The following is a 24,921-nucleotide window of genomic DNA, read 5'->3' as shown; positions in this document are numbered from 1 at the left end:
GATTTAAGTGATCTCCTCTAGTCCCACCTACCTGCTCTCTGTCCAGAACCCTCCAATCCCCTCACATCTTCTACATGTCCACCCTATCCAGCCTTTTCAAGGCAGGCCTTCCTTTCACTGGGCGGAAGCTCCCACCTGCCCAGTAATCTGATTCGTGGCAGCAGGAATGCACTTGGTGTTCCAGCAGCCGTCTCAGGTGTCAGACTTCCAGGTGGAGTGTGTTTCTGCAATGGAGCCCTAGGCTGGAAACCTGAGCTCCTTCAGTGAGCTGTGAAGTCTCTCCTGTTCTCCACATCAGCCTTCTCCCTCACTTCCGCAAGTCGCTCAGCACTGGAACGGTGAGCTCGCTGGGGTCACCCGTCCAATATTCTCAGTTGGTAAGCTCCACATGGGGAACTGCTCCTTTGTTATTCTGGAAAAGCCCCCACACCTGGGCAGGTTTGCAGGACCCGACCGTTTACACTGCTACCCTTGTAGGGGTGCATTTTGGGGACCCAGAAACAAAAATATTTCCCCCCCTCCCCAACCCAAACCAAATAAACGGCAGATGCTAGAAATCTTAAAGAAAGACAGATTGGTGGAAACGCTCAGTGAAGCAGGCAGCATCTGTGTGGAGAGAGGAATTGTCAGTATTTCTGCTGAAGGGTTACTGGCCCTGGAGTTCTCATATGAACATAGGAAGTAGGAACAGGAGTAGGCCAAAAATGGCCCATCGAGCCTGCTCCGCCATTCAATACGATTATGGCTGATCTAATTTATGACCTAACTCCACCTACCTGCCTTCTCCCCATCCCCTAATTCCCCTATCATGTAAAAATTTATCTAACCGAATTTTAAATATGTTGCCCATTTGAGCTGGTCCTATTTGCATGTGTTTGGCCCATTTCCCTCTAAACCGGTCTCGTCCACAGATTGAAATGTTTGCTGAACGGTATAATTATCCCCCCACACCGTCTCTGCAGCTCGTTCCATGGCCCATCTCCATCAATGCCAAGAAGGTACCCCCTCAGGGCCCTTTTAAACCTTTCCCATCTTAAATCCTCTAGTTTTAGATTCTCTGTTGAGTGTTGATGTGAGAGGAAACCAGAGCACCTGAGGGAAGCGCACGGGGTCACAGGGAGAATGTGCAAAATCCAGACAGTCAGTGCTGGAGGTCGGGATCAAACCCGGGTCCGTGGAGCTGGCAGGCAACGCAACTACCTGCTATTGCATAACATCATTCCCATGTCCTTGAACTAGGTCAGGCTGAGCAGGGATTGTGTGGGGTTCTCCCAGTATCCACCTCCCAAAGGTGTGGGGTCAGTGAGTTAATTCTGGCATAGGAAACGATGCAGCAAAGAATGTTTCCTGGAACAAAGAGATCAGAAAATAAGGAACATTTGACAGCTCTTCGACTGGATTCCTTGGAGTTCACAAGAATGAGGGGGGACCTCATAGAAGCATTTTGAATGTTGAAAGGCCTGGACAGAGTAGATGTGGCAAAGTTGTTTCCCATGGTCGGAGAGTCTAGGACAAGAGGGAACATCTTCAGGATTGAAAGGGCCCATTTAAAACAAAGATGCGGAAGAGAGTGGGGAACCTCTGGAATTTGCTGCAACGGCGGCTGTGGAGATCGGGTCATTGGGTGTAGTTAAGACGGAGATTGATACGGATCTGAATAGCAAAGGGTATCAAAGGTTATGGGGAGAAGGTGGGGGAGTGGGCTTGAGTGGGATAATTGATCAGCTGATGATGGAACAGTGGAATGGACTCAATTGGCTGAATGGTCTGCTTCTATATCTATGGTATTAATTGCTCCCAGTGTGTGGGTAATGGGAAGAATATTGGGGGGGGGTGGGGTTGATGGGCATGTGGAGAATAGAATGGGATCAGAGTAATGGGTGGGTGATGATCAGCACGGACAGAATGGGCTGAAGGGTCTGGATCCATGTTGTCATTGCTTCATTCACCATGGGCCATGAGATCACTTCCTTTTCCTATTCCCAGGAGGCCCAACCTCCAGTCCCACATGGGCCCGAACCCTCAGCTCTTCACTCGGGTCAGAGATGAGGGTTGTTCCCTTGTACTGAACTAAACCCAAAATTCCCTTCGTGCATCTTTCCACAGATTCCACCGTGTTCCTGGGAAGGTTTCTGTGCCACATGTCAGCTTTGTCCTGAGACCCCCAGCAACCGGCACCTACCTCTGAGACCAGGCTGCATAGGCCCGTGCATTGAGGGCATATTCCAGCTCGAAGCGGGTACGCAGAGCAGCCACGTGACTTCGGCCTGGCCCACCACGTGCCAGCAGGCAGTCGGAAGAGGAGGAAGGGGATAGGGAGCCGCTGCTGTTACTGGAGGCCGGGGACATCAGCTGGGTTGGGGAAGAAGGATAAGGCTTTAGCCAGAAGAGCAAGAGACAAGGTCACCATCAAAGATCAAAGCAGCACTGCAGATGCTCCCGCATTTACCTCAACATTGCATAGACACTCTTCCAGGTTGGTAACCATTTCTGAAAAGTCTGGTCGTTCCTGGAGGTGAGAAGGAATGGTCAATAAACAAGACATTATCCCATCACATCATTGGGTAGACAAGCAGAGCATCGTCTATATTATCCTGGGGTAACAATAATAAATACCAGAGCTCATCTGGTTAAGGTGAGTAGAGGAAGGTTCAGGGGATGCCAGAGGAGGATTTTTCATTTAGATGGAGGCATGTGAAAACACTATCCTGGAGAACCTCAGCAGGTCCAACAGTAGGCTTTATGTAGCAAAGATAAAGATACAGAACCAATGTTTCGGGCTGGAGCCCTTCATCAAGACATGGAAAAGTGTTGATAGGTGCCCGACCAAAATGGTGGGGGGAGGACCACTATCCCAATGGCAGGAGGTAATGGATGGATAAGGGAGGGAGGGCACAGCAGCAAACAGGGGGAGGGTGGATGGCTCTGAGTATAGAGAGGGAAGGGGGTGGAGACTTGGAGGAAAGAAGATGGGGAAAGGGAAGGGAGGGGGAAAGGAGAGCAGGTTAGCAGAAAGCAGAAAAGTTGATGTTGATGCCATCCAGCTGGAAAGAGCCCAGATGGAAAATCAGGTGGTGTTCCTCCAGTTTATGGGTGCTCTTGGTGGGATCATACATGAGGCCATGGACAGACATGTGAGTATGGGAGTGTGACACAGAACTGAAGTGGTTGGCCACTGGGATAACTCTGTCACTGGTACGGACAGAGCAAATTGATCAGGGAGCACCTGATGCAGTAAATCAATTATGTGGATACAAAAGTGAGGTGTAGATTCACTTGAAAGGCCTTTTTGGGGCCCCACACAGTGGTGAGGGAGGAGGTGTGGGTGCAAGTGTGGAACCTCCTGTGGGCTCAGGGGAAGGTGCTGGAGTGCGATTGCTGGGGAGGGATGAGTGCACGATGGGAGTCAGGGAGGGACCAGTTCCTACGGAAAGACAGGGGGAGGAGAGATGCGCCTAATGGAGTATATGTCTGGAAGATATTGCCGAGGGTGAGGGTGAGCGGGAGGGTAGGTATGATAGGGATATTCAAAATACTTTGAAATACATGGATGCAAAAATACCAGAGGGTTAAAGGTGTGAGGAAGGGAGGATTAGATAACTGTGGAGCAGGTTTAAATGGGTTGGCACCACATCATGGGCTGAAGAGCATGTAGTGTAATGTTCAGTATCACACCGGGATCACCGTGTACAATTCCCATCTCCATATCGCACTGGGATCACCGTGTACAGTTCCCATCTCCATATAACACTGGGATCACCATGCACAGTTCCCATCTCCCTATCACACCGGGATCACCATGTACCGTTCCCGTCTCCTATCACACTGGGGTCATCATGTACAGTTCCCATCTCTCTACCACACTGGGATCACCGTGCACAGTTCCCATCTCCCTATCAGACTGGGATCACTGTGTACAGTTCCCATCTCCTTATCACACCGGGATCACTGTGTACAGTTCCCATCTCCTTATCACACCGGGATCACCGTGTACAGTTCTCATCTCTATATCACACTGGGATCACTGTGCACAGTTCCCATCTCATAACATAACATAACAATTACAGCACGAAAACAGGCCATTAGGCCCTTCTAGTCCACACCGAACCAAACACCCCTTTCTAGTCCCACATCCCTGCACAATGCCCATAACCCTCCATCTTCTTCTCATCCATATACCTGTACAACCTTTTCTTAAATAATACAATTGACTCCGCCGCCACTATTTCTCCCGGAAGCTCATTCCACACGGCTACCACTCTCTGAGTAAAGAAGTTCCCCCTCATGTTACATCTAAACCTCTGCCCCTTAACTCTTAACTCATGTCCTCTTGTTTCAATCTCTCCTACTCTTAACGGAAATAGTCTATCCACATCCACTCTGTCTATCCCTTTCATAACCTTAAATACCTCTATCAAATCCCCTCTCAACCTTCTACGCTCCAAAGAATAGAGACCTAATCTGTCCAATCTCTCCCTATACTCTAGATGCTTAAACCCAGGTAACATTCTGGTAAACCTTCTCTGCACTCTCTCCACTCTGTTTATATCCTTCCTATAATTAGGCGACCAGAACTGCACACAGAACTCCAAATTAGGCCGCACCAACGTCTTATACAATCACAACATTACCTCCCAACTCCTATATTCCATGCAATGATTGATAAAGGCCAGCATACTAAAAGCCTTCTTCACCACCCTATTCACGTGAGTTTCTACCTTCAGGGAACGATGTACCGTTACTCCTAAATCTTTCTGCTCTTCTGTATTCATCAATGCTCTCCCATTTACCACGTATGTCCTATTCTGATTCTTCTTACCAAAATGAAGCACCTCACACTTATCAGCATTAAATTCCATCTGCCATTTTTCAGCCCACTTTTCTAAGCAGCCCAAATCCCTCTGCAATCCTTGAAAACCTTCTTCATTATCCACTATTCCAGCTATCTTAGTATCGTCTGCATATTTTCTAATCCAATTCACCACCCCATCATCTAGATCATTAATGTATAAAACGAACAACAATGGGCCCAATACAGATCCTTGAGGCACACCACTGGTCACCGGCCTCCAACCTGACAGACAATTATCCACTACCACTCTCTGGCCTCTCCCTTTCAGCCAATGTTCAATCCATTTGACTATCTTAAAATTTATACCTAAAGACTGCACCTTCCTAACTAACCTTCCATGTGGTACCTTATCGAAGGCCTTACTGAAGTCCATAGAGACAACATCCACTGCGCTACCCTCATCCACATTCCTAGTCACATTCCTAGTTCCCATCTCCATATCACACCGGGATCACTGTGTACAGTTCCCATCTCCATATCACACCGGGATCACTGTGTACAGTTCCCATCTCCATATCACACCGGGATCACTGTGTACAGTTCCCATCTCCATATCACACCGGGATCACTGTGTACAGTTCCCATCTCCATATAACAATGGAATCACCGTGCACAGTTCCCATCTCCGTATCACACCGGGATCACTGTGTACAGTTCCCATCTCCCTATCACACCGGGATCACTGTGTACAGTTCCCATCTCCCTATCACACCGGGATCACTGTGTACAGTTCCCAACTCCCTATCACACCGGGATCACTCTGTACAGTTCCCATCTCCCTATCACACCGGGTACAGTTCCCATCTCCCTATCACACCGGGATCACCGTGTACAGTTCCCATCTCCCTATCACACCGGTATCACTGTGTACAGTTCCCATCTCCCTATCACACCGGTATCACTGTGTACAGTTCCCATCTCCCTATCACACCGGGATCACTGTGTACAGTTCCCATCTCCCTATCACACTGGGATCACTGTGTACAGTTCCCATCTCCCTATCACAATGGGATCACCGTGTACAGTTCCCATCTCCGTATCACACCGGGATCACTGTGTACAGTTCCCATCTCCCTATCACACCGGGATCACTGTGTACAGTTCCCCTCTCCCTATCACACCGGGATCACTGTGTACAGTTCCCAACACCCTATCACACTGGGATCACTGTGTACAGTTCCCATCTCCCTATCACACCGGGTACAGTTCCCATCTCTCTATCACACCGGGATCACTGTGTACAGTTCCCATCTCCATATAACATTGGAATCACCGTGTACAGTTCCCATCTCCCTATCACACCGGTATCACTGTGTACAGTTCCCATCTCCCTATCACACCGGGATCACTGTGCACAGTTCCCATCTCCCTATCACACCGGGATCACTGTGTACAGTTCCCATCTCCCTATCACACTGGGATCACTGTGTACAGTTCCCATCTCCCTATCACAATGGGATCACCGTGTACAGTTCCCATCTCCGTATCACACCGGGATCACTGTGTACAGTTCCCATCTCCCTATCACACCGGGATCACTGTGTACAGTTCCCATCTCCCTATCACACCGGGATCACTGTGTACAGTTCCCAACTCCCTATCACACCTGGATCACTGTGTACAGATCCCATCTCCCTATCACACCGTGCACAGTTCCCATATCCCTATCACACTGGGAGTACCGTGTACAGTTCCCATCTCCTTATCACTCCAGGATCACCGTGTACAGTTCCCATCTCCTTATCACACCGGGATCACCATGTACAGTTCCCATCTCCCTATCACACTGGGATCACCGTGTACAGTTCCCATCTCCCTATCACACCGGGATCACTGTGTACAATTCCCATTTCCCTATCACACCGGGATCACTGTGTACAGTTCCCATCTCCCTATCACACCGTGCACAGTTCCCATCTCCCTATCACACTGGGATTACCGTGTACAGTTCCCATCTCCTTATCACTCCAGGATCACCGTGTACAGTTCCCATCTCCTTATCACACCGGGATCACCATGTACAGTTCCCATCTCCCTATCACACCGGGATCACTGTGTACAATTCCCATCTCCCTATCACACCGGGATCACTGTGTACAGTTCCCATCTCCCTATCACACCGTGCACAGTTCCCATCTCCCTATCACACTGGGAGTACCGTGTACAGTTCCCATCTCCTTATCACTCCAGGATCACCGTGTACAGTTCCCATCTCCTTATCACACCGGGATCACCATGTACAGTTCCCATCTCCCTATCACACCGGGATCACTGTGTACAATTCCCATCTCCCTATCACACCGGGATCACTGTGTACAGTTCCCATCTCCCTATCACACCGGGATCACTGTGTACAGTTCCCATCTCCCTATCACACCGTGCACAGTTCCCATCTCCCTATCACACTGGGAGTACCGTGTACAGTTCCCATCTCCCTATCACACTGGGATCACTGTGTACAGTTCCCATCTCCTTATCACACCGGGATCACTGTGTACAATTCCCATCTCCCTATCACACCGGGATCACTGTGTACAGTTCCCATCTCCCTATCACACCGTGCACAGTTCCCATCTCCCTATCACACTGGGAGTACCGTGTACAGTTCCCATCTCCTTATCACTCCAGGATCACCGTGTACAGTTCCCATCTCCTTATCACACCGGGATCACCATGTACAGTTCCCATCTCCCTATCACACCGGGATCACTGTGTACAATTCCCATCTCACTATCACACCGGGATCACTGTGTACAGTTCCCATCTCCCTATCACACCGTGCACAGTTCCCATCTCCCTATCACACCGGGATCACTGTGTACAATTCCCATCTCCCTATCACACCGGGATCACTGTGTACAGTTCCCATCTCCCTATCACACCGTGCACAGTTCCCATCTCCCTATCACACTGGGAGTACCGTGTACAGTTCCCATCTCCTTATCACTCCAGGATCACCGTGTACAGTTCCCATCTCCCTATCACACTGGGATCACTGTGTACAGTTCCCATCTCCCTATCACACTGGGATCACCGTGCACAGTTCCCATCTCCCTATCACACTGGGAGCACCGGGCACAAACTTGTCTCATTTTGCTGTGTCTGCGAGTTATTCAAAGGGAGTTGGGGTTGTTACACTCGTACTTGTCCTGGGCCTCTATCTGACCCTCACTTGTATTTGCTTGTGAGCTCGTGCAGAAATATATATTTTGTTGGTTTCTTGTGTTTTGATATAATCAGAGGTGTAATGGTATTCTGATATAAAGAGGACTTCATAATGAAGCACCCTATGACTGAAAGTCCAGAATGAATTTGGTAATCAATTATTTTGTTAGTTCAATTGAAATGTCGTGTTTAATGCACAATTCTTCTTTTGTTCTGTAGGGAAGTCTGAAGAATGATCAATACTGCGTCCAATTTGCTCATGGTGTCAGGAATTCTTGGGAAATCTGTTTTAAAATGCATAAGGTAAAAGGTACTGTATCTACACCTGAGAAAGAATCAGTGAGCTGTTAAACTTTGATTTTAAGATTCTATTCAGGGTTGCACAACTTGCCACATATTCTGTAATCTGGGGGTATGATCCTCTGCACGATGTGGTCACGTTGAGTATGATTCCGCCAGACGCAGTTCCGCCGACTGGAATCTGAAGGATGTGGTGGAGCTGTAGAGGGTGCAGAGGAGATTTACCTGGGATGAAGTGTTTCAGTCAAGTAAGGCACTGGAGTGACCCTTCTCTCTCGAGCAGATGAGGCTGAGGTGAGGGCTGATAGACATGCACAAACTTTGTACATAGGGCAGAAAGATTGTGAAATCTTTTCCCCATATCAGAGGTGACTGTAACCAGAGAATGCAGGCTTAAGGTGAGGGGCTGAAAGTTTAGATGGGATCCAAAAGGGAATTTTTCCCAAAAGGAGGTTGGAATCTGAGGTAGAGGAGGTGAGGGAAGGAGGAAGAGAGGGATCTGAATGAGCTCTTAAGTCACTGATACTGAGAATGGACAAACTCGGTGCCAAGGTTAGTGTGGATGGGTGGTTGATGTACAGCATGGACAAAGTTGGCCAAAGGACTTGCTCCTTTGATGTGTGACTCTGTCCTTAGCATGGGATTAGTTCTCTGTATCAGCAGGGCCTGTGGGGAGAGAGGAACATTAACTGTGCCATATTGTTGCAGGAACATTGGTGACCCTCTGGGTGATCTCCATGTGTGTACCCCTCTGGACCCATCCCACCTGCCGTGGTACCTGCAATCTGTGCACAGGAGTGGCCATCTGTCAGGAGTTACCCTACATCCCAGGTACCTGCATTCCAACAGACCCTGAGCCTCCTGTCGCTCAGTCCATCACACCAGCTGCAAACCAGGTCGGCCTGCATCCAGCAGACCGTGTAATGGGGCTGCAGATGGCTGTCCCCCAGGGTCAATGTACTGCAGCCAAGGAACTGTGCTACACCCACACATACAAGCACACGCCCGCACACACCCAGCTCACGCCCGCACACACCCAGCTCACGCCCGCACACACCCAGCTCACGCCCGCACACACCCAGCTCACGCCCGCACACACCCAGCTCACGCCCGCACACACCCAGCTCACGCCCGCACACACCCAGCTCACGCCCGCACACACCCAGCTCACGCCCGAAAAAACCCAGCTCACGCCCGCACACACCCAGCTCACGCCCGCACACACCCAGCTCACGCCCGCACACACCCAGCTCACGCCCGCACACACCCAGCTCACGCCCGCACACACCCAGCTCACGCCCGCACACACCCAGCTCACGCCCGCACACACCCAGCTCACGCCCGCACACACCCAGCTCACGCCCGCACACACCCAGCTCACGCCCGCACACACCCAGCTCACGCCCGCACACACCCAGCTCACGCCCGCACACACCCAGCTCACGCCCGCACACACCCAGCTCACGCCCGCACACACCCAGCTCACGCCCGCACACACCCAGCTCACGCCCGCACACACCCAGCTCACGCCCGCACACGCCCGCTCACGCCCGCACACACCCGCTCACGCCCGCACACACCCAGCTCACGCCCGCACACACCCAGCTCACGCCCGCACACACCCAGCTCACGCCCGCACACACCCAGCTCACGCCCGCACACACCCAGCTCACGCCCGCACACACCCAGCTCACGCCCGCACACACCCAGCTCACGCCCGCACACACCCAGCTCACGCCCGCACACACCCAGCTCACGCCCGCACACACCCAGCTCACGCCCGCACACACCCAGCTCACGCCCGCACACACCCAGCTCACGCCCGCACACACCCAGCTCACGCCCGCACACACCCAGCACACGCCCGCACACACCCAGCTCACGCCCGCACACACCCAGCTCACGCCCGCACACACCCAGCTCACGCCCGCACACACCCAGCTCACGCCCGCACACACCCAGCTCACGCCCGCACACACCCAGCTCACGCCCGCACACACCCAGCTCACGCCCGCACACACCCAGCTCACGCCCGCACACACCCGCTCACTCCCGCACACACCCAGCTCACTCCCGCACACACCCAGCTCACTCCTGCACACACCCAGCTCACTCCCGCACACACCCAGCTCACTCCCGCACACACCCAGCTCACTCCCGCACACATCCAGCTCACTCCTGCACACACCCAGCTCACTCCCGCACACACCCAGCTCACTCCCGCACACACCCAGCTCACTCCCGCACACACCCAGCTCACGACCACACACACCCAACTCACTCACACACCCAGCTCACTCCTGCACACACCCAGCTCACACCTGCACACACCCAGCTCACACCTATCCACACCCAGTTCACTCCCACACACCAGCTCACTCCCGCACAGACCCAGCTCATTCTTGCACACACCCAGCTCACACCTGCACACACCCAGCTCACACCTGCACACACCCAGCTCACACCTATCCACACCCAGCTCACTCCCACACACCCAGCTCACTCCCACACACCCAGCTCACTCCCGCACAGACCCAGCTCATTCCTGCACAGACCTACGTCACTCCCGCACTCTCCCAGCTCACTCCCACACTCACCCAGCTCACTCTCACACACCCAGTTCACTCCCACTCACCCAGCTCACTCCCACAGACCCAGTTCATTCCTACACACACCCAGCTCACACCTGCCCACACCCAATTCACTCTCACATACACCCAGCTCACTCCCCTATGCCCAGGAATGGGATCAGTTGTGTTGAGGGTGGGGATGGAATGAGGGGATGTCATGGGAGTGAATGTGGTGGGAATGGCAGGGAGGGAATGGGTAGGGTTAGGGTGAGGTAGGGGATGGGACAGGAGGCAAGGGAATGGGACAGGGGTAGATGGGGATGGGGACAGGAAGGGGACAGAACAGGTTGGGTGGGGATGGGAACGGGGAGGGGATAGAATGGGTTGGGTGGGGATGGGGACAAGGGAAAGGGATGCAGGAGAGGGGATGAGATGGGAGGGGAGGGGAGGGGATGGAATGGGAGTGGTTGGTGGGGTGTGAGTTGAATGGGTAGGGAGGGGATGGAGCTGAAGGAATGGAATGGGAGGGGAGGGGATGGAATGGGAGGGGTGGGAATTGGGTGGGTAGGGAGGGGGTGGAGCTGAAAGAATGGGAGGGGAGGGGATGGGAAGGAACTGGAAGGAATGATGCAGGGTGGTAGGGATGGGATGGAATGGGGTAGAAGGAATGGAAGGGGAGGCAGTGAGTCGCACCTCCCTCTGTCCGTTCCAGGAGAATCCCGGTCCACGAGGAGCCTGGTCCTTACCCACAGCTCTGTCTTCGTGGTGGTAACGCGGCCACTAGTTGTCCCTGCCTTGAGACTGCTGAAGCTGCTCACCCATGACACCACGGTGGCCAGGAACACGTTCCAGGACACGTCAGGGCATGGGACCCTCCTGCTAGGCCATAATGGGGTGACAGGCCAGACCATGAGAGCCTGCACACACACTTGGCTCCAACGGCTGGAGAGACTTAAGCCCCATGGCTCCAGCTGCTGGTTCTGGGGCCCGGACAAGCTCTGGTCTCTGCATCAGAGGGGCCACTGGAGGGTCACCCTGCAGGGAAGTGACGTTGCCCCTTCCAGCCTCCTCAACCCTCAGATACGGGGCCTCTGCATCCACTTCACTCAGCAGCTGGCCTCCCTCAGCTGGAGGGGCTTGCGGCGCCTGGCCCTAACCGGGAACCGGCTGGCGGCCTTGCCCAGCACCTTCTCCACTTTGTCCAGACTCTCGGTCTTGAAGCTCGACCAGTGGCCCTGCGCCTGCCAGCTCAGACATTTGGCCACATTCCTCCAGGAGCTCAGCAAGCGGCCAGCTCGAAGCCCGTGCGCTGGCAGTGGGCTGGCCTGTGGGACTGCCGACACAGCAGGGATGAGGATGGTGCAGGAGATGGACAGAAATGTCACCACTGCCCCGAGCAGCGGACAGGAGCAGCGACACGCACAAGGCTGGGTGTTGACCTTGCTGCTCTTCTCTGTGGGTAAATACTGGCAGTAAACCTCCAACAGGCTCTGCAGCTGCTGTCCGGGACTCCACCCCCCCAGCTCACCTGGACCATACTTCCCATCCCCTTCCCCGGAACCCACTCCCTACACACCCCGCCCACTGCCTGGGACCCCATTCATCATCCGTCACTCTGGGACCCTACTCCCCAGGACCCCACTCCCTAAACTCCCCAGGACCCCACTCCCTACACTCCCCGGGATCCCACTCCGTGCACTTCCTGGGACACCACTCCCCCACAAGGACCACAAAACATGGGACCCCACTCCCCATAACCCACAGGGCCCCACTCCCTGGACCCCACACCCTACACTTCCCTTGTCCCCACTCCCTACACTCTCCTGGACTCCACTCCCTACACTTCCCAGGACCCCACTCCCTACTCCTCCTGCGACCCCACTCCCCTTGGGAACCTCACAACCTGGATCCCCACTCCCTGGGACCCCACTGCCTTGGAGACCTCACAACCCGGGGCCCCACTCCCCAGAACCCCACTCCCCAGAACCCCACTCCCTACACTCTCTGGGACCCCACTCCCTACATTCCCTGTCCACTACCCAGACCACTCTCCATTCACTCCCTGGGACCCCACACTGTGTCCATTCCCCGGGACCCCACTCCCCATAATCCCTGTGAACATACTTGATTTTCTGTAAGAATTATTTCACTATTTGAAGTCTAAAACACATTAATCAAACATGTGTTGGGTATTAACAGAACACATCCAATCATTTGGAACACTGGCCAGTCCATGATCCTGGCTCCAGCATTACCAGATTATTGGACTTTAACAAAATGTCTCTATATATTTAAAGTATATAATGTCTTTGATGATCAGTGCAGTCCTGAAACTGGCCCTTAAGGGTGGCTGCCACTTTATTCCCTCTCTCACTCCCTCTCAGACCTCATGCCAATATGTCGAGGAACCAACTCGGGAGCAGGCCATTTTAGATTGGGTATTATGCAATGATAAGGGGCTAATCAACAATCTTGTTGTGCGAGGCCCTTTGGGTAGGAGCGATCACATGATCGAATTCTCACTCGACATGGAGAGTGATGAAATTAAAACCAAGACTAAGGTCCTGAATTTAAATAAAGGGAATTATGATGGTATGAGACGGGAGTTGAGTAAGATTGATTGGGTGGTGTTTATGGGGGAGTTGACTGTGGATAGACAATGGAAAGCATTCACAGATCTAATGGAGAAATTGCAAGAATCGTTTATACCGGTTTGGCATAAAAATAAACCAAAAAAGGTGACTCAACCGTGGATAACAAGGGAAATTAGAGACAGTATTAGGTCCAAAGAGATCATATCAATTGGCCAAAAAAGGTACCGCAACCGAAGACTGGGAGCAGTTCAAGATGCACCAAAGGAGGACAAAGGGATTAATCAAGAGAGCAAAAATAAATTACGAAAGTAAGCTGGCGGCAAATATAAAAACCGACTGCAAAAGTTTTTATAGATATGTCAAGAGGAAAAGATTGGTGAAATCCAGAGTAGGTCCTTTGCAGTCAGAATCAGGGGAATATATAATGGGAAATAAGGAAATGGCAGACCAATTAAATTCTTACTGTAGTTCTGTTTTCACAAGAGAGGATACAAATAACCTCCCAAGGATGTTGGGAGACTAATGCAAGGGAGGAACTGAAAGAAATCAGTATCTCTAAGGACATGGTCTTGGGGAAATTGATGGGATTGAAGGCTGATAAATCCCAAGGGCCTGATAATCTACATCCTAGGGTACTCAAGGAAGTGGCCATTCAGATAGCAGTGCTTTAAGAATTATTTTCCAGAACTCGATAGACTCAGGATCAGTACCCATGGATTGGAGAGTAGCTAATGTTACCCCACTATTTAAAAAGGGGGGTAGAGAAAAAGCGGGGAATTATCGGCCGGTGAGCCTTACATCAGTAGTGGGCAAAATGATGGAATCCATTATTAAGGATGTAATAGCGGAGCATATGACTAGCAGAGAAGGGATCGGACGGAGTCAACATGGATTTACAAAAGGTAAATCGTGCTTGACAAATCTATTGGAATTCTTTGAGATGGTGACAGGTAAAATAGATGGGGGAGAGCCAGTGGATGTGGTGTACCTGGACTTCCAAAAGGCCTTCGATAAGGTCCCACATAAATGACTGGCATGCAAAATCAAGGCTCATGGGATTGGGGGCAAGGTATTGATGTGGATTGAGAACTGGCTGGCAGATAGAAGACAGAGAGTTGGGATAAATGGCTCGTTTTCTGAGTGGCAGGCGGTGACCAGTGGGGTGCCACAGGGATCTGTACTGGGACCCCAACTTCTCACAATTTACATTAATGATCTAGATGAGGGGATTGGATGTAATATCTCCAAATTTGCAGACGACACTAAGCTTGGAGGGGTTGTGTGCACGGAAGAGGGGGTCAGGAAGCTCCAGTATGATTTGGATCAATTGGGGGACTGGGCAGATACATGGCAAATGAACTACAATGTGGATAAATGTGAGGTTATCCACTTTGGTAATACAAACCGGAGGGCAGATTACTATTTGAATGGCAATAGATTGGGAGATGGGGAAGTGCAGAGAGACCTATGGGTTCTTGTGCACCAGTCACTGAAGGCGAGCATGCAGGTACAGCAGGCAGTTAAAAAGGGAAATGTTATGTTGGCCTTCATATCAAGAGGGTTTGAGTCTAGGAACAAGGATACCTTACTGCAACTGTACAGGGCCTTGGTGAGACCCCACCTGGAGTATTGTGTGCAGTTTTGGTCGCCTTATCTAAGGAAGGATGTTCTTGCAATGGAGGGAGTGCAGTGGCGATTCACCAGGCTGATACTTGGAATGGCAGGAATGACTTATGAGGAAAGATTGCGCAATTTGGGATTGTACTCGCTGGAGTTTAGAAGATTGAGAGGGGATCTCATAGAGACATATAAAATTCTGGCAGGACTGGACAGAATGGATGTAGAAGGGATGTTTCCAATGGTGGGGGAGTTCAGAACCCGGGGCCATGGTTCGAGGATAATAGGCAAACCATTTAGAACCGAGATGAGGAGGAATTTCTTTACCCAGAGGGTGATGAATCTGTGGAATTCATTGCCACAGAGAGCAGTAGATGCAGGTTCATTGAATATATTTAAGAGGAATTAGATCTATTTCTTCAGTATAAGGGAATTAGGGGTTATAGAGAGAAGGTGGGGACGGGGTACTGAACTTTAAGATCAGCCATGATCTCATTGAATGGCGGAGCAGGCTCGAAGGGCCGAATGACCTACTCCTGCTCCTATCTTCTATGTTTCTATGCTGGGGTGTCCTGAACTGTTTCGGTGAGGCCCAACACAAACTTGGTGAACAGTGCCTTATCTTTGCCGGGACTGATAGGAGATGAATTTTCCAGCCTTCTGGCTCAACGGTGTCCCAGAGTCATCAATCTGCAGCATGGACATGATCCACAGGTCAGCTTATCCACTCCAAAAAACAGGCCCTCCTTGCTTTAGTCCCATTTGCCTTCAGTTGGTGCAGATCCCTCCAAACCCCTCCCATCCATGGAGCTCTGGAACACAGAACGTTTCAGCATTGTTCAGGCCCTTCAGTTGGTCTATGAAAATCCACTACACAGCAATCCAACCCCTTACCTCACACCCAGAACCCCCTAGTTTTCTTCCATCCATGTGCCTGTCTAAGTCTTTTAAGTATCCTTATTGTACCAGCCTCCACACCACCACCAGCAATGCATTCCAGGCACCCATCACTCTCTGTGCAAAAAAAAAATTAATTCTGAAGTCTCCCCTAAAATTTCCTCCACTCACTTTAAACAGATATCCTCCAACATTTGCTCCTGTCGCCCTGGGACAAAGCTGCTGACTGTCCACCCTATCTATGCCTCTCATAATCTGATACACCTCCATAAAGTCACTTCTTGCCCTTTGTGGCTGCAAAGAGTCTCATAAGACACATTCTTCAATCCAGGCAACATCCTGGTAAATCTCGTTTGCACCCTCTCTGAAGCATTTACATCCTTCCTGTAATGAGGTGACCAGAACTGAATGCAATGCTTGGGTCTAACCAGAGTTTTATGGAGCTGCCACATTACCTCATGGTTCCTGAACTCAATCCCTGGCTTGTGAAGGCCAGCACACCTTCTTATCCCAGTGCTTCTTAAAGCAAGCTAATGCCCCTGCCTCCACCATTGTGTCCGACAGCTGTTTCCATGTCCATCACCTGTCCCTTCACACCCTTTCTAAATCTCACCCCCTCACCTTTTTAGGCCTTCTTGTTTCAGAAGCTCTCTCTGGGGATCAGTCACTATTTACCTTATCTATCCCCCTAATGATTTCATAGACCTCACAACCCAACCTGTCCATGTCAACCAGGCTCATTCCATGTCCCTGCCTTCGGTCCATATCCCTCTGAGGTTTTCCTGTCCATGCACCTGTTTAAATGGAGTGAAACACAGAGTCTGCAGACGCTGTGCCTGTAGTAAGAACACAGAAGTGTTCAACCAGGCTCATCCCATGTACCTCCCTTCGGTCCATATCCCTCTGAAGTTTTCCTGTCCATGCACCTGTTTAAATGGAGTGAAACACAGAGTCTGCAGACGCTGTGCCTGTAGTAAGAACACAGAAGTGTTCAACCAGGCTCATCCCATGTACCTCCCTTCGGTCCATATCCCTCTGAAGTTTTCCTGTCCATGCACCTGTTTAAATGGAGTGAAACACAGAGTCTGCAGACGCTGTGCTTGTAGTAAGAACACAGAAGTGTTCAACCAGGCTCATCCCATGTACCTCCCTTCTGTCGATATCCCTCTGAGGTTTTCCTGAAGTACCAGTTCACCTTCTCCATCGTTCCTCATGATTTTATAAACCTCAGACTCCAAAGTTCCTGGGAGAAAAGTCCCAGCTTCTCAAACCCTCCATTCCTGAGATCATCCTGGTGAATGTTTTCTGCAACCTTTCCAGCTCAATGACTTTAGTCTGGCCTGGCTAGGCCCTACAGGCCTGCTATGAGATACATAACACAACCAGGAGGAGAATATCCTGATTTTACCTGCTGCACGAACTGCCCTCATTATCTTCTTTGGTTCCACTCTATCACAGATATTCCTGAGTCCTCTCCATCCCTCCCCCATCTTCCCTGTGACTGAAAACTAACCACTTCTCTTTTTCTCAGTTCAAACAATGGGCCCTGAGCCTGAAACATTCACCTTGTTCTCACTCCACGGATGCTGCCTGACCTGCTGAGTGCTTGCAGTTATTTCTGTCACTGCTTGCAATCGTCCATTTAACCTCCTTGTAACCGGACATTTCAGGTGCAGTGGGACTTACTGTTGGAGTTGTTATTGTCCTCCACAAGAAGGGGCTGTGCCCCAGGGAGAGGATCCACTCAGCGCAAGGACCCAAGTCCAACCAACAAAGGGCACGTATTCTGGAGCGGAACCCTCAACGTGAGTGCAGTGGGGAGACATACCGCCCACACCGCCAACATCAAGCTCAGGAACAGTGGAATTACTTTGCCTGTGGGCACTGTGGGCTGGTACACACATTCGAAACAGTGGCCAGTAACTGTGCCAGGAGGCCAGTGGATAAATTGACCGCTCAGCCAACAAGAGGAAATGGAACTGGGAATCTCTGGGACATCCGCCAGAAGCTGCTTCAAAGCTTGGAGGGTTCCAATTGGGGTGAGTCACTCTGCTGTCCGTGCAGAATTTGCACATTCTCCCTGTGGCCACGTGGGTTTCCCCCACATCCCACAGACGTGCAGGCCGGTGGGTTAGTTGTCCCCAATGTATGGATGAGGGGGAGAATCGGGGTGGGGTGGGGTGGGGGGGGGGGGGGAGACTTGATGGGATCAGCACAGACTCAGTGGGCTGAAGAGCCTGATTCTGTTGTGCAACTCTGACATCAACTGCCCAGACCACATATATCTGGTTCCGGCTGCCCCATTGCAGGTTGCCTGGATTAGAGGGGATGAGTTTTTGAGAGATTGGATAAACTTGTGTTATTTTCTCTGGCACACTGGAGGCTGAGAGGAGACATGATAGAGGTTTCTAAAATAATGTGGGCCATTGATAGTTGACAGTCAGAGTCATTTTCTGGGTTGAGGACATGAGCATTGATTTTGGTGCTACAGACTGCACCTGCTTTCAAGGAGCTCTAACGGAAGCAGAGCCGAGTCGCCGGCTCAGATAACATGAACACACACAGGAAATGTGGGTTATCAACAAAAGCCAGCTCAAGACAGCTGGAAGATGAGATCCGAAGCCCAAGACCAATGTCTTGTACAACTTTACCATAACATTCCAACTCCAGGACTCAATACTGTGATTTATGAAGGCCAAGATATCAAAAGCTCTCTTTACAATCCTATCCACCTGCAATGCCACTTTCAAGGAATTATGTATCTGAATTCCCAGATCCCTCTGTTCTACCGCACCCTTCAGTGCTCGACCATTTACCATGTATGTCCTTTCTTGGTTTGTCCTTCCAAAATGTTACACCTCACACTTGTCTGCATTAAACTCCATCTGCCATTTGTCAGTCCATTTTCCAAGTTGGTCCAGATCCCTCTGCATGCTTTGAAAACCTTCCTCATTGTCCACAACACCTCCAATCTTTGTGCCATCAACAAACTTGCTGATCCAATTGACCACATTATCATCCATTTACTTCAATGCAAGGAGTGTTGTAAGGGAGGTGGATGAGCTGAAGGTGTGGATAGGCACTTGGTAGTATGATGTGGTGGTGATTAGTGAGAAGTGGTTGAAGGAGGGATGTGACTGGTAGTTAAATATTCCAGGATTTTTCTGCTTTAGGTGTGATAGAATTGGAGGGTTAAGGGGTTGTGTGGCATTGCTTGTCAGGTAAAGTACTACAGTGGTGCTGAGGCATGATAGATTGGAGGGATCATCAAGGGAGGCGATGTGGGTAAAATTAAAAAATAGAAAAGGTGAGGTTACAATTGTAGACCACCTCATGGGGAGCGAGAACTAGAGGAACAAATGTGTAATGAAATAGCTGAGATTAGTAATAAGCACAGGGTTGTGTTAGTTGGGGATTTTGATTTTCCTAATATAGATTGGGAGATGCAGTAACTGAAAGGGCTGGATGGCTTAGAGCTTGTAAAATGAGTGCAGGATAATTTTTTGCAGCAATATGTTGAGGTACCCACTAGAGAGTGGGCAGTGTTGGATCTACTGTTGGGGAATGAGATAGGGCAGGAGACTGAAGTGGGTGTTGGGGAGCACTTTGGATACAGTGATCATGGATCCATTAGTTTCAACATAATTATGGAAAGGGATAGGTCTGGTCTGACGATGAAGGTTTTTGAGTGGGGAACAGCCAGATTTGATGAAATGAGAAGGGATTTGCAGGAAGTGGTTTGGACTGATTTGTTTTATGGGAAGGGGGTGGAGGAGAAGAAGGCATTTAAAGGTGAGATTTTGAGGGTGCAGAATCTTTATGTTCCTGTTAGGATAAAAGGCAGGGCCAAATGTTCAAGAGAGCCATGGTTTTCAAGAGAGATTAGGAAGTTGGTTTGAGATAAAAGGGAGGGCTACATTAAATTCAGGAAGCAAGGGATGGACTAGATGATTGGAAAATACATGGATTGTAGAAAGAAGCTTAAGAAGGAAATTAGGAAAGTGAAAAGAAGGTACGAGGTGGCTGCAGCGAACAGGGTGAAAGTAAATCCGAAGGGATTTTTACAAATATATGAAGAGCAAAAAGAGAGTGAAGGATAGAATTGGTCCCTTAGAGAATCAGAGTGGACAACTGTGTGAGGAGCTTAATGAGATGGGGGAGATATTGAATGAATTCTTCTTGCCAGTATTCCCTAAGGAAAAGGATATGGAATTGTGTAGGATAAGTGAGGAAAAAGGGTAATTATGGAAAACATAAGGATTAGGAAAGTGGGGGTGTTGGAACTTCTGAGGTATATAAAGGTGGATAAGTCTTCGGGTCCCAACGGGATTTTCCCCAGGAAAGTCAGGGAGGAAATTGTGGAGGGTCTGACAGTGATTTTTCAATGATCACAAAGGTGGGTGTGGTGCCACAGGATTGGCATGTTGCAAACATGGTTCCTCTGTTTTAAAAGGGCTCCAGGTGTAGGCCCAGCAGTTATCAGCCAGTAAGTTTGATGTTGGTGGTGGGTAAACTAATCCAAAGTATTCTTAGAGATAATATGTATAAATATCTAGAGGGGCAGGGATTGATCTGGGTCAGCCAACATGGGTTTGTGAGAGGAAGGTCATGTTTGACAAATCTTGTTGAATTTTTTGAGAAAGTGACTAGAAAGGTTGATAAGGGTAGAGTGGTAGATATGGTCTATTTGGATTTCAGTAAGGCTTTCGATAAGGTTCCACAAGGAAGGTTGGTGAGGAAGGTTCAGGTGCTAGGTATTAATGTTGAGATAGTCAGATGGGTTCAATGGTGGCTAGAAGATAGGCACCAGAGGGCCATGGTGGACAACTGTCTGTCAGGATGGAGACCGGTGATGAGCGGTGTGTCTCAGGGATCAGTGTTGGGTCCCTTGTTGTTTGTCATTTATATTAATGATTTGGATGATGGAGTGGTAAATTGGATGAGTAAATATGTGGACGATACAAAAATAGGGGGATTTGCCGATAGTGAAGATGGTTTTCGGGGATTGCAGAAGGATTTGGACTACTTAGAAGAATGGGCTGAAAGGTGGCAGATGGAGTTTAATGTAGATAAGTATGAAGTTCTTCATTTTGTGAAGAATAATCAAAATAGGACGTATGCAGTGAAGGGGAGGGGGGCATTGAGGAATGCAGAGGGACAGAGGGATCTTGGAATAATGGTTCATCGTTCTTTGAAAGTGGATTCTCATGTAGATAGGGTGATGAAGAAGTCTTTTGGTATGCTGGCCTTTATAAATCATAACATAGAATATAGGAGCTGGGAGGTGATGTTGAGACTGTTTAAGGCATTGGTGAGGCCACGTTTGGAATATTGTCTGCAGTTCTGGTCCCCAAATTATAGGAAGGATATCAACAAGGTAGAGAGGGTGCAGAGAAGATTTACTAAAACGTTGCCTGGATTGCAGTATCTAGAATACACAGAAAGATTGAGTAGACTGGGTCTTTATTCATTGGAGCGTAGAAGGTTGAGGGGGGATTTGATAGAGGTATTTAAAATTATGAGGGGAATAGACAGAGTAGATGTTAATAGGCTCTTCCCCTTGAGCGTAGGAGAAATTGGAATGAGGGGTCATAAGTTAAGGGTTAGGGGGCAAAAGTTTAGAAGTAACGTAAGTGAAGCTTCTTCACTCAGAGACTGGTGGCTGAGTGGAATGATCTTCCGGAAGAGGTGGTTGCAGCAGGGTCAATTTTGCCATTTAAGAGAAGGTTGGTTGAGTACATGGATGCGAGGAGATTGGAGGGTTGTGGGCAGAGAGCAGGTAGGTGGAACTAGTGGAGTTCTCTTAAACAGGTGCGGACTAGAGGGGCTGAGATGGGCTGTTTCTGTACTGTAATTGTATGGTTATATGGTATGTCCTACCTTGGTTTATCCTTCCAAAGTGCAACACTTCACATTTCTCTCATTTTGCAGCCCATTTTTCCAGCTGGAAGCTTTGAAAGCCTTCTTCCCTGTCCATTACACCTTCAATCTTTGTGACATCTGTTTTTTTAAAAGACAGCGTGACAGATTGCAGCAGGCTGCTGTGCAGAGGGACTTGGGAGGGCTTGTGCATGAATCACAAAATGTTGGTTTGCAGGTATTCAAGAAGACAAATGGGACATTAGCCTTCATGCTGGAGGGATTGAATTTAAAAGCAGTGAGGTTTTGCTGCAAATGTGCAGGTTACTGGTAAGGCTGCACCTGGAGTACGACATGCAGGTCTGGACTCCTTCCTTAAGGATACACTGGGTTTGGAGGTGGTACAGAGAAGGTTCACCAGGTTTATTCTGGAGATGAAAGGGAGAGACTGATCAGCCTGAGACTGTACTCATTGAAGTTTAGAGGAATGAGGGAGATGACATAAAAACTAATACGATCATGAAATGTATGGATAAGAGCTCAGCAACAGAAGCTTGTTTCCACTAGTAGTTGTCACTAGAACTAGGGGACATAACCTCAAAACTCAGAAGAGTAGATTTCAGATGGAGATGAGGAGGAACTGTTTTTCCTCAGAGTGGCAAATGTGTGGACTTCTCTCTCCAAGGAAGCAGTAGAGGCTGCCTCATTAAATATACTTAAGACACAGATAAATTGATTTACAAAAAAATGGGAGAATTAAGGGTTGTAAGAGCAGTGGGTAGGTGGAACTGAGCCCACGGTCAGATCAGCCGTGACCTTATTGAATGGTGGAGCAGATGGGCTAGATGCCCAACTCCTGCTCCCATTTCCAATGTTCCTCCTAAGGTGGGTGAGGACCATTTGGGAGAGTGGTTCAGGGATCTCACTCACCACTGAGGCAGATTCGTGGTGCAAGGGAATGCTCCCCTCCTGACCTGATTTCTTATCTCTTGATGCCTTCAACACAAGGTCCCCAAGCACGGCACCATTATCCAGGCCACAGTTCTGATCTGTCAGGAGATGCCATCGGAATGCAGAGTCTGTACAAGGGGCCCTGGAAATGGGGATCCTTCCAAACCACAATGGAGAAGCCTGTCACACGACCTGGATGGCAACCATGCTGCCACCTCCCAGTCTCTGTCGCCAGCACGTCCTCCAGTCGGAAGGTGCTTGCTCCAGCCGTGGTACCGTTTTGTACGGCCAATCATCGACGTTTACCCATCAGGAGAAGGCAAAGTGTGGGGCCGTGGCTGAGGAACTGCCTCTCTGGTAAACAGGACTATCGTGAGTTCAGCGGCAGGATTCCAGCCAAAATGAGCAGGACATGGAGTGTGGCAGTGAGGGATGAGAGAGGAGCCGCTGGTGCTGATGTTAGTGCAGAACTACAGAGCAACATGGTGACCGCTGACCATCGCTGGGGGATCCAAGTCACTTCCGACCCTCTTGCAGAGCCCATGGAGGATGCTGGGAGATTTGGGAGTAGTCAATCTACGGGGCAGATCAGCATTCCTGGGCGAGTTTGGGGAAGGGGCAGGGATTGGACACCAAAGTCTGTCACTTTTGATTTGCTGGGACTTGGCACGGAATTAACCCATTCCTCCAAGGTCCAGACGAGCACAAGAGGAACACCGGTGAGTGCTGGAAGTCCCAGGGGAGGAGGAGTAATCCTGAGCATGAAGGAGGCCCCGGGTGAACGCAGGAGGGGGAGGGTGTTCTCACTAAGAGTGCCAGCAGACATGTTGTCCGTAAAGGTCATCCTGCACCCAACCAGGGAGGCCAAAGTGACAGGTGTCGGGAGGCCCTCTGAGAAGAAACTGGTTAACCAAAGGGGGAAAAGACTGAGGGCAACTTACAAGAGAGGGCAGCCTATGGACTACCATGTCCCCAGAGAAACAGACCACTCTCAGAGACCCAGGACTTCGAGAAGGCGGCCTTCAGTTCTACCACAAGACCAGCATGGGAGGGACGGAGCAGAAGGCAGAGGGTGGGACTGGGGATCTCCCTTTGGGCCTGTGGCAGGAACACATGGAGCCACAGAGACACCACTCTCTGCCCCTGATGCCAGGCTGAAACCCCAAGTCGCAGAAACAATTAGGCCTTCTACTGGTCTCACCAATGTGGAGGTAATGCTGCCCACTCTCCCACCTGTCTCAGGGGCAAGGACTTCCACCTCTCTGGGGGCTGGAAGCCTGGAATCTGAGGAGAAAGGGGGCACAAGAGGGAGGAGCAGGACCCAAGGGGAAGAGGGAAGGGCTGGGCGCAAGGCTCCTGCAGACGGCCGAAAGCAAGGATGTCCTCCCTCAGCCCAGGCTGAGTCAGGATCCCTGGTCTGGGCTGGCAATTCCAGACCTGAAATATCTTTCCCAGCTTCCTGCACCAAGGCTGAAGCAGCTGGGCAGGGCCAGGCACACTGCTGGGGACCTGTGGGCCATAATGCCATCTCCACAGCCAAGCCCAGCCACCAGAGACCAGGGGAGGGGGAGGTGCAGGGTGGTGAGGGGGGACAGAAGAGGGAAGAGGTGCAGGGGAGGGAGAGGCAACAGAAGAGGGAAGAGGTCCAAGGGAGGGTTGAAGTGGGGACGGATATGGTGGTGGGCAGGGGTGAGGTGAGAAGTGAGGTGGAGACAGATGAGGGGAGGGGTGAGGTGGGGATGGGGTATGGGGTCCAGGGGAGAGAAGGGTTGGGAATGACCCTACAACTCATACACAGACCTGGTGAGCCCCAGGCTGACCGACATCCTGCAAAAATTCGGCTGACCATTCCCGAGCGGCTGGGCCATGAATCCAGATTGACCCACAATCGGAAAATCAGGTGATTCCCATCCACTGCCAAACTGCTTGTCAATGGAAGAGGAGTCTCTTTAGCCCATCAAGTCTATGCCGACAGAACAATCCCATTCCCCAATGATCTTCCCTGACACCCATTCCAGAGAACATTACAGCACAGAAACAGGCCCCTTCGGCCATTCTAGTCCATGTCGAACCATTTTTTTTGCTTAATCCCACTGACCTGTACCCAGATCATAGC

The 24,921-nt window shown here is 50.4% G+C and overlaps 2 protein-coding genes across 5 annotated transcripts in view; one reads left to right on the top strand and one right to left on the bottom strand.

The window, feature by feature from the left end:
- LOC138751175 (serine/threonine-protein kinase TNNI3K-like) overlaps positions 1 to 22,177 on the bottom strand; it is a 29,704-nt gene extending 7,527 nt beyond the window's left edge. The window contains exons 1-3 of one of the 4 annotated variants that reach the window (XM_069913232.1): positions 21,876 to 22,177; positions 2,450 to 2,509; positions 2,183 to 2,352 (exon numbers count right to left, since the gene is read on the bottom strand). In XM_069913232.1, coding sequence (XP_069769333.1) covers positions 2,183 to 2,352; positions 2,450 to 2,488 — 209 coding nt within the window. In that variant the 5' untranslated portion in view covers positions 2,489 to 2,509; positions 21,876 to 22,177. Of the gene's footprint in view, positions 1 to 2,182; positions 2,353 to 2,449; positions 2,510 to 8,408; positions 9,249 to 15,632; positions 15,658 to 15,715; positions 15,911 to 21,875 lie in introns of those variants that run through there. The other 3 variants (XM_069913230.1, XM_069913233.1, XM_069913231.1) reach the window with 3 other exon arrangements.
- On the top strand, positions 163 to 24,705 carry LOC138751174 (uncharacterized; the record flags this gene model as incomplete). The annotated part of the gene is made up of 7 exons (XM_069913229.1): positions 163 to 377; positions 2,107 to 2,476; positions 8,237 to 8,327; positions 9,026 to 9,148; positions 11,600 to 12,346; positions 17,666 to 18,034; positions 22,863 to 24,705. Coding segments are annotated over exons 3-7 (3,098 nt in total), but the record flags the coding sequence as incomplete, so codon positions are not given.
- Between the last annotated feature and the right edge of the window lie 216 nt (positions 24,706 to 24,921).

Source organism: Narcine bancroftii, unplaced genomic scaffold (genome assembly GCF_036971445.1).
Source record: "Narcine bancroftii isolate sNarBan1 unplaced genomic scaffold, sNarBan1.hap1 Scaffold_791, whole genome shotgun sequence".
In the NCBI taxonomy this organism is placed as follows: Eukaryota; Metazoa; Chordata; class Chondrichthyes; order Torpediniformes; family Narcinidae; genus Narcine; species Narcine bancroftii.
Note: the sequence above shows the minus strand (reverse complement) of the source record. Positions and strands in the feature narration are given on the sequence as shown.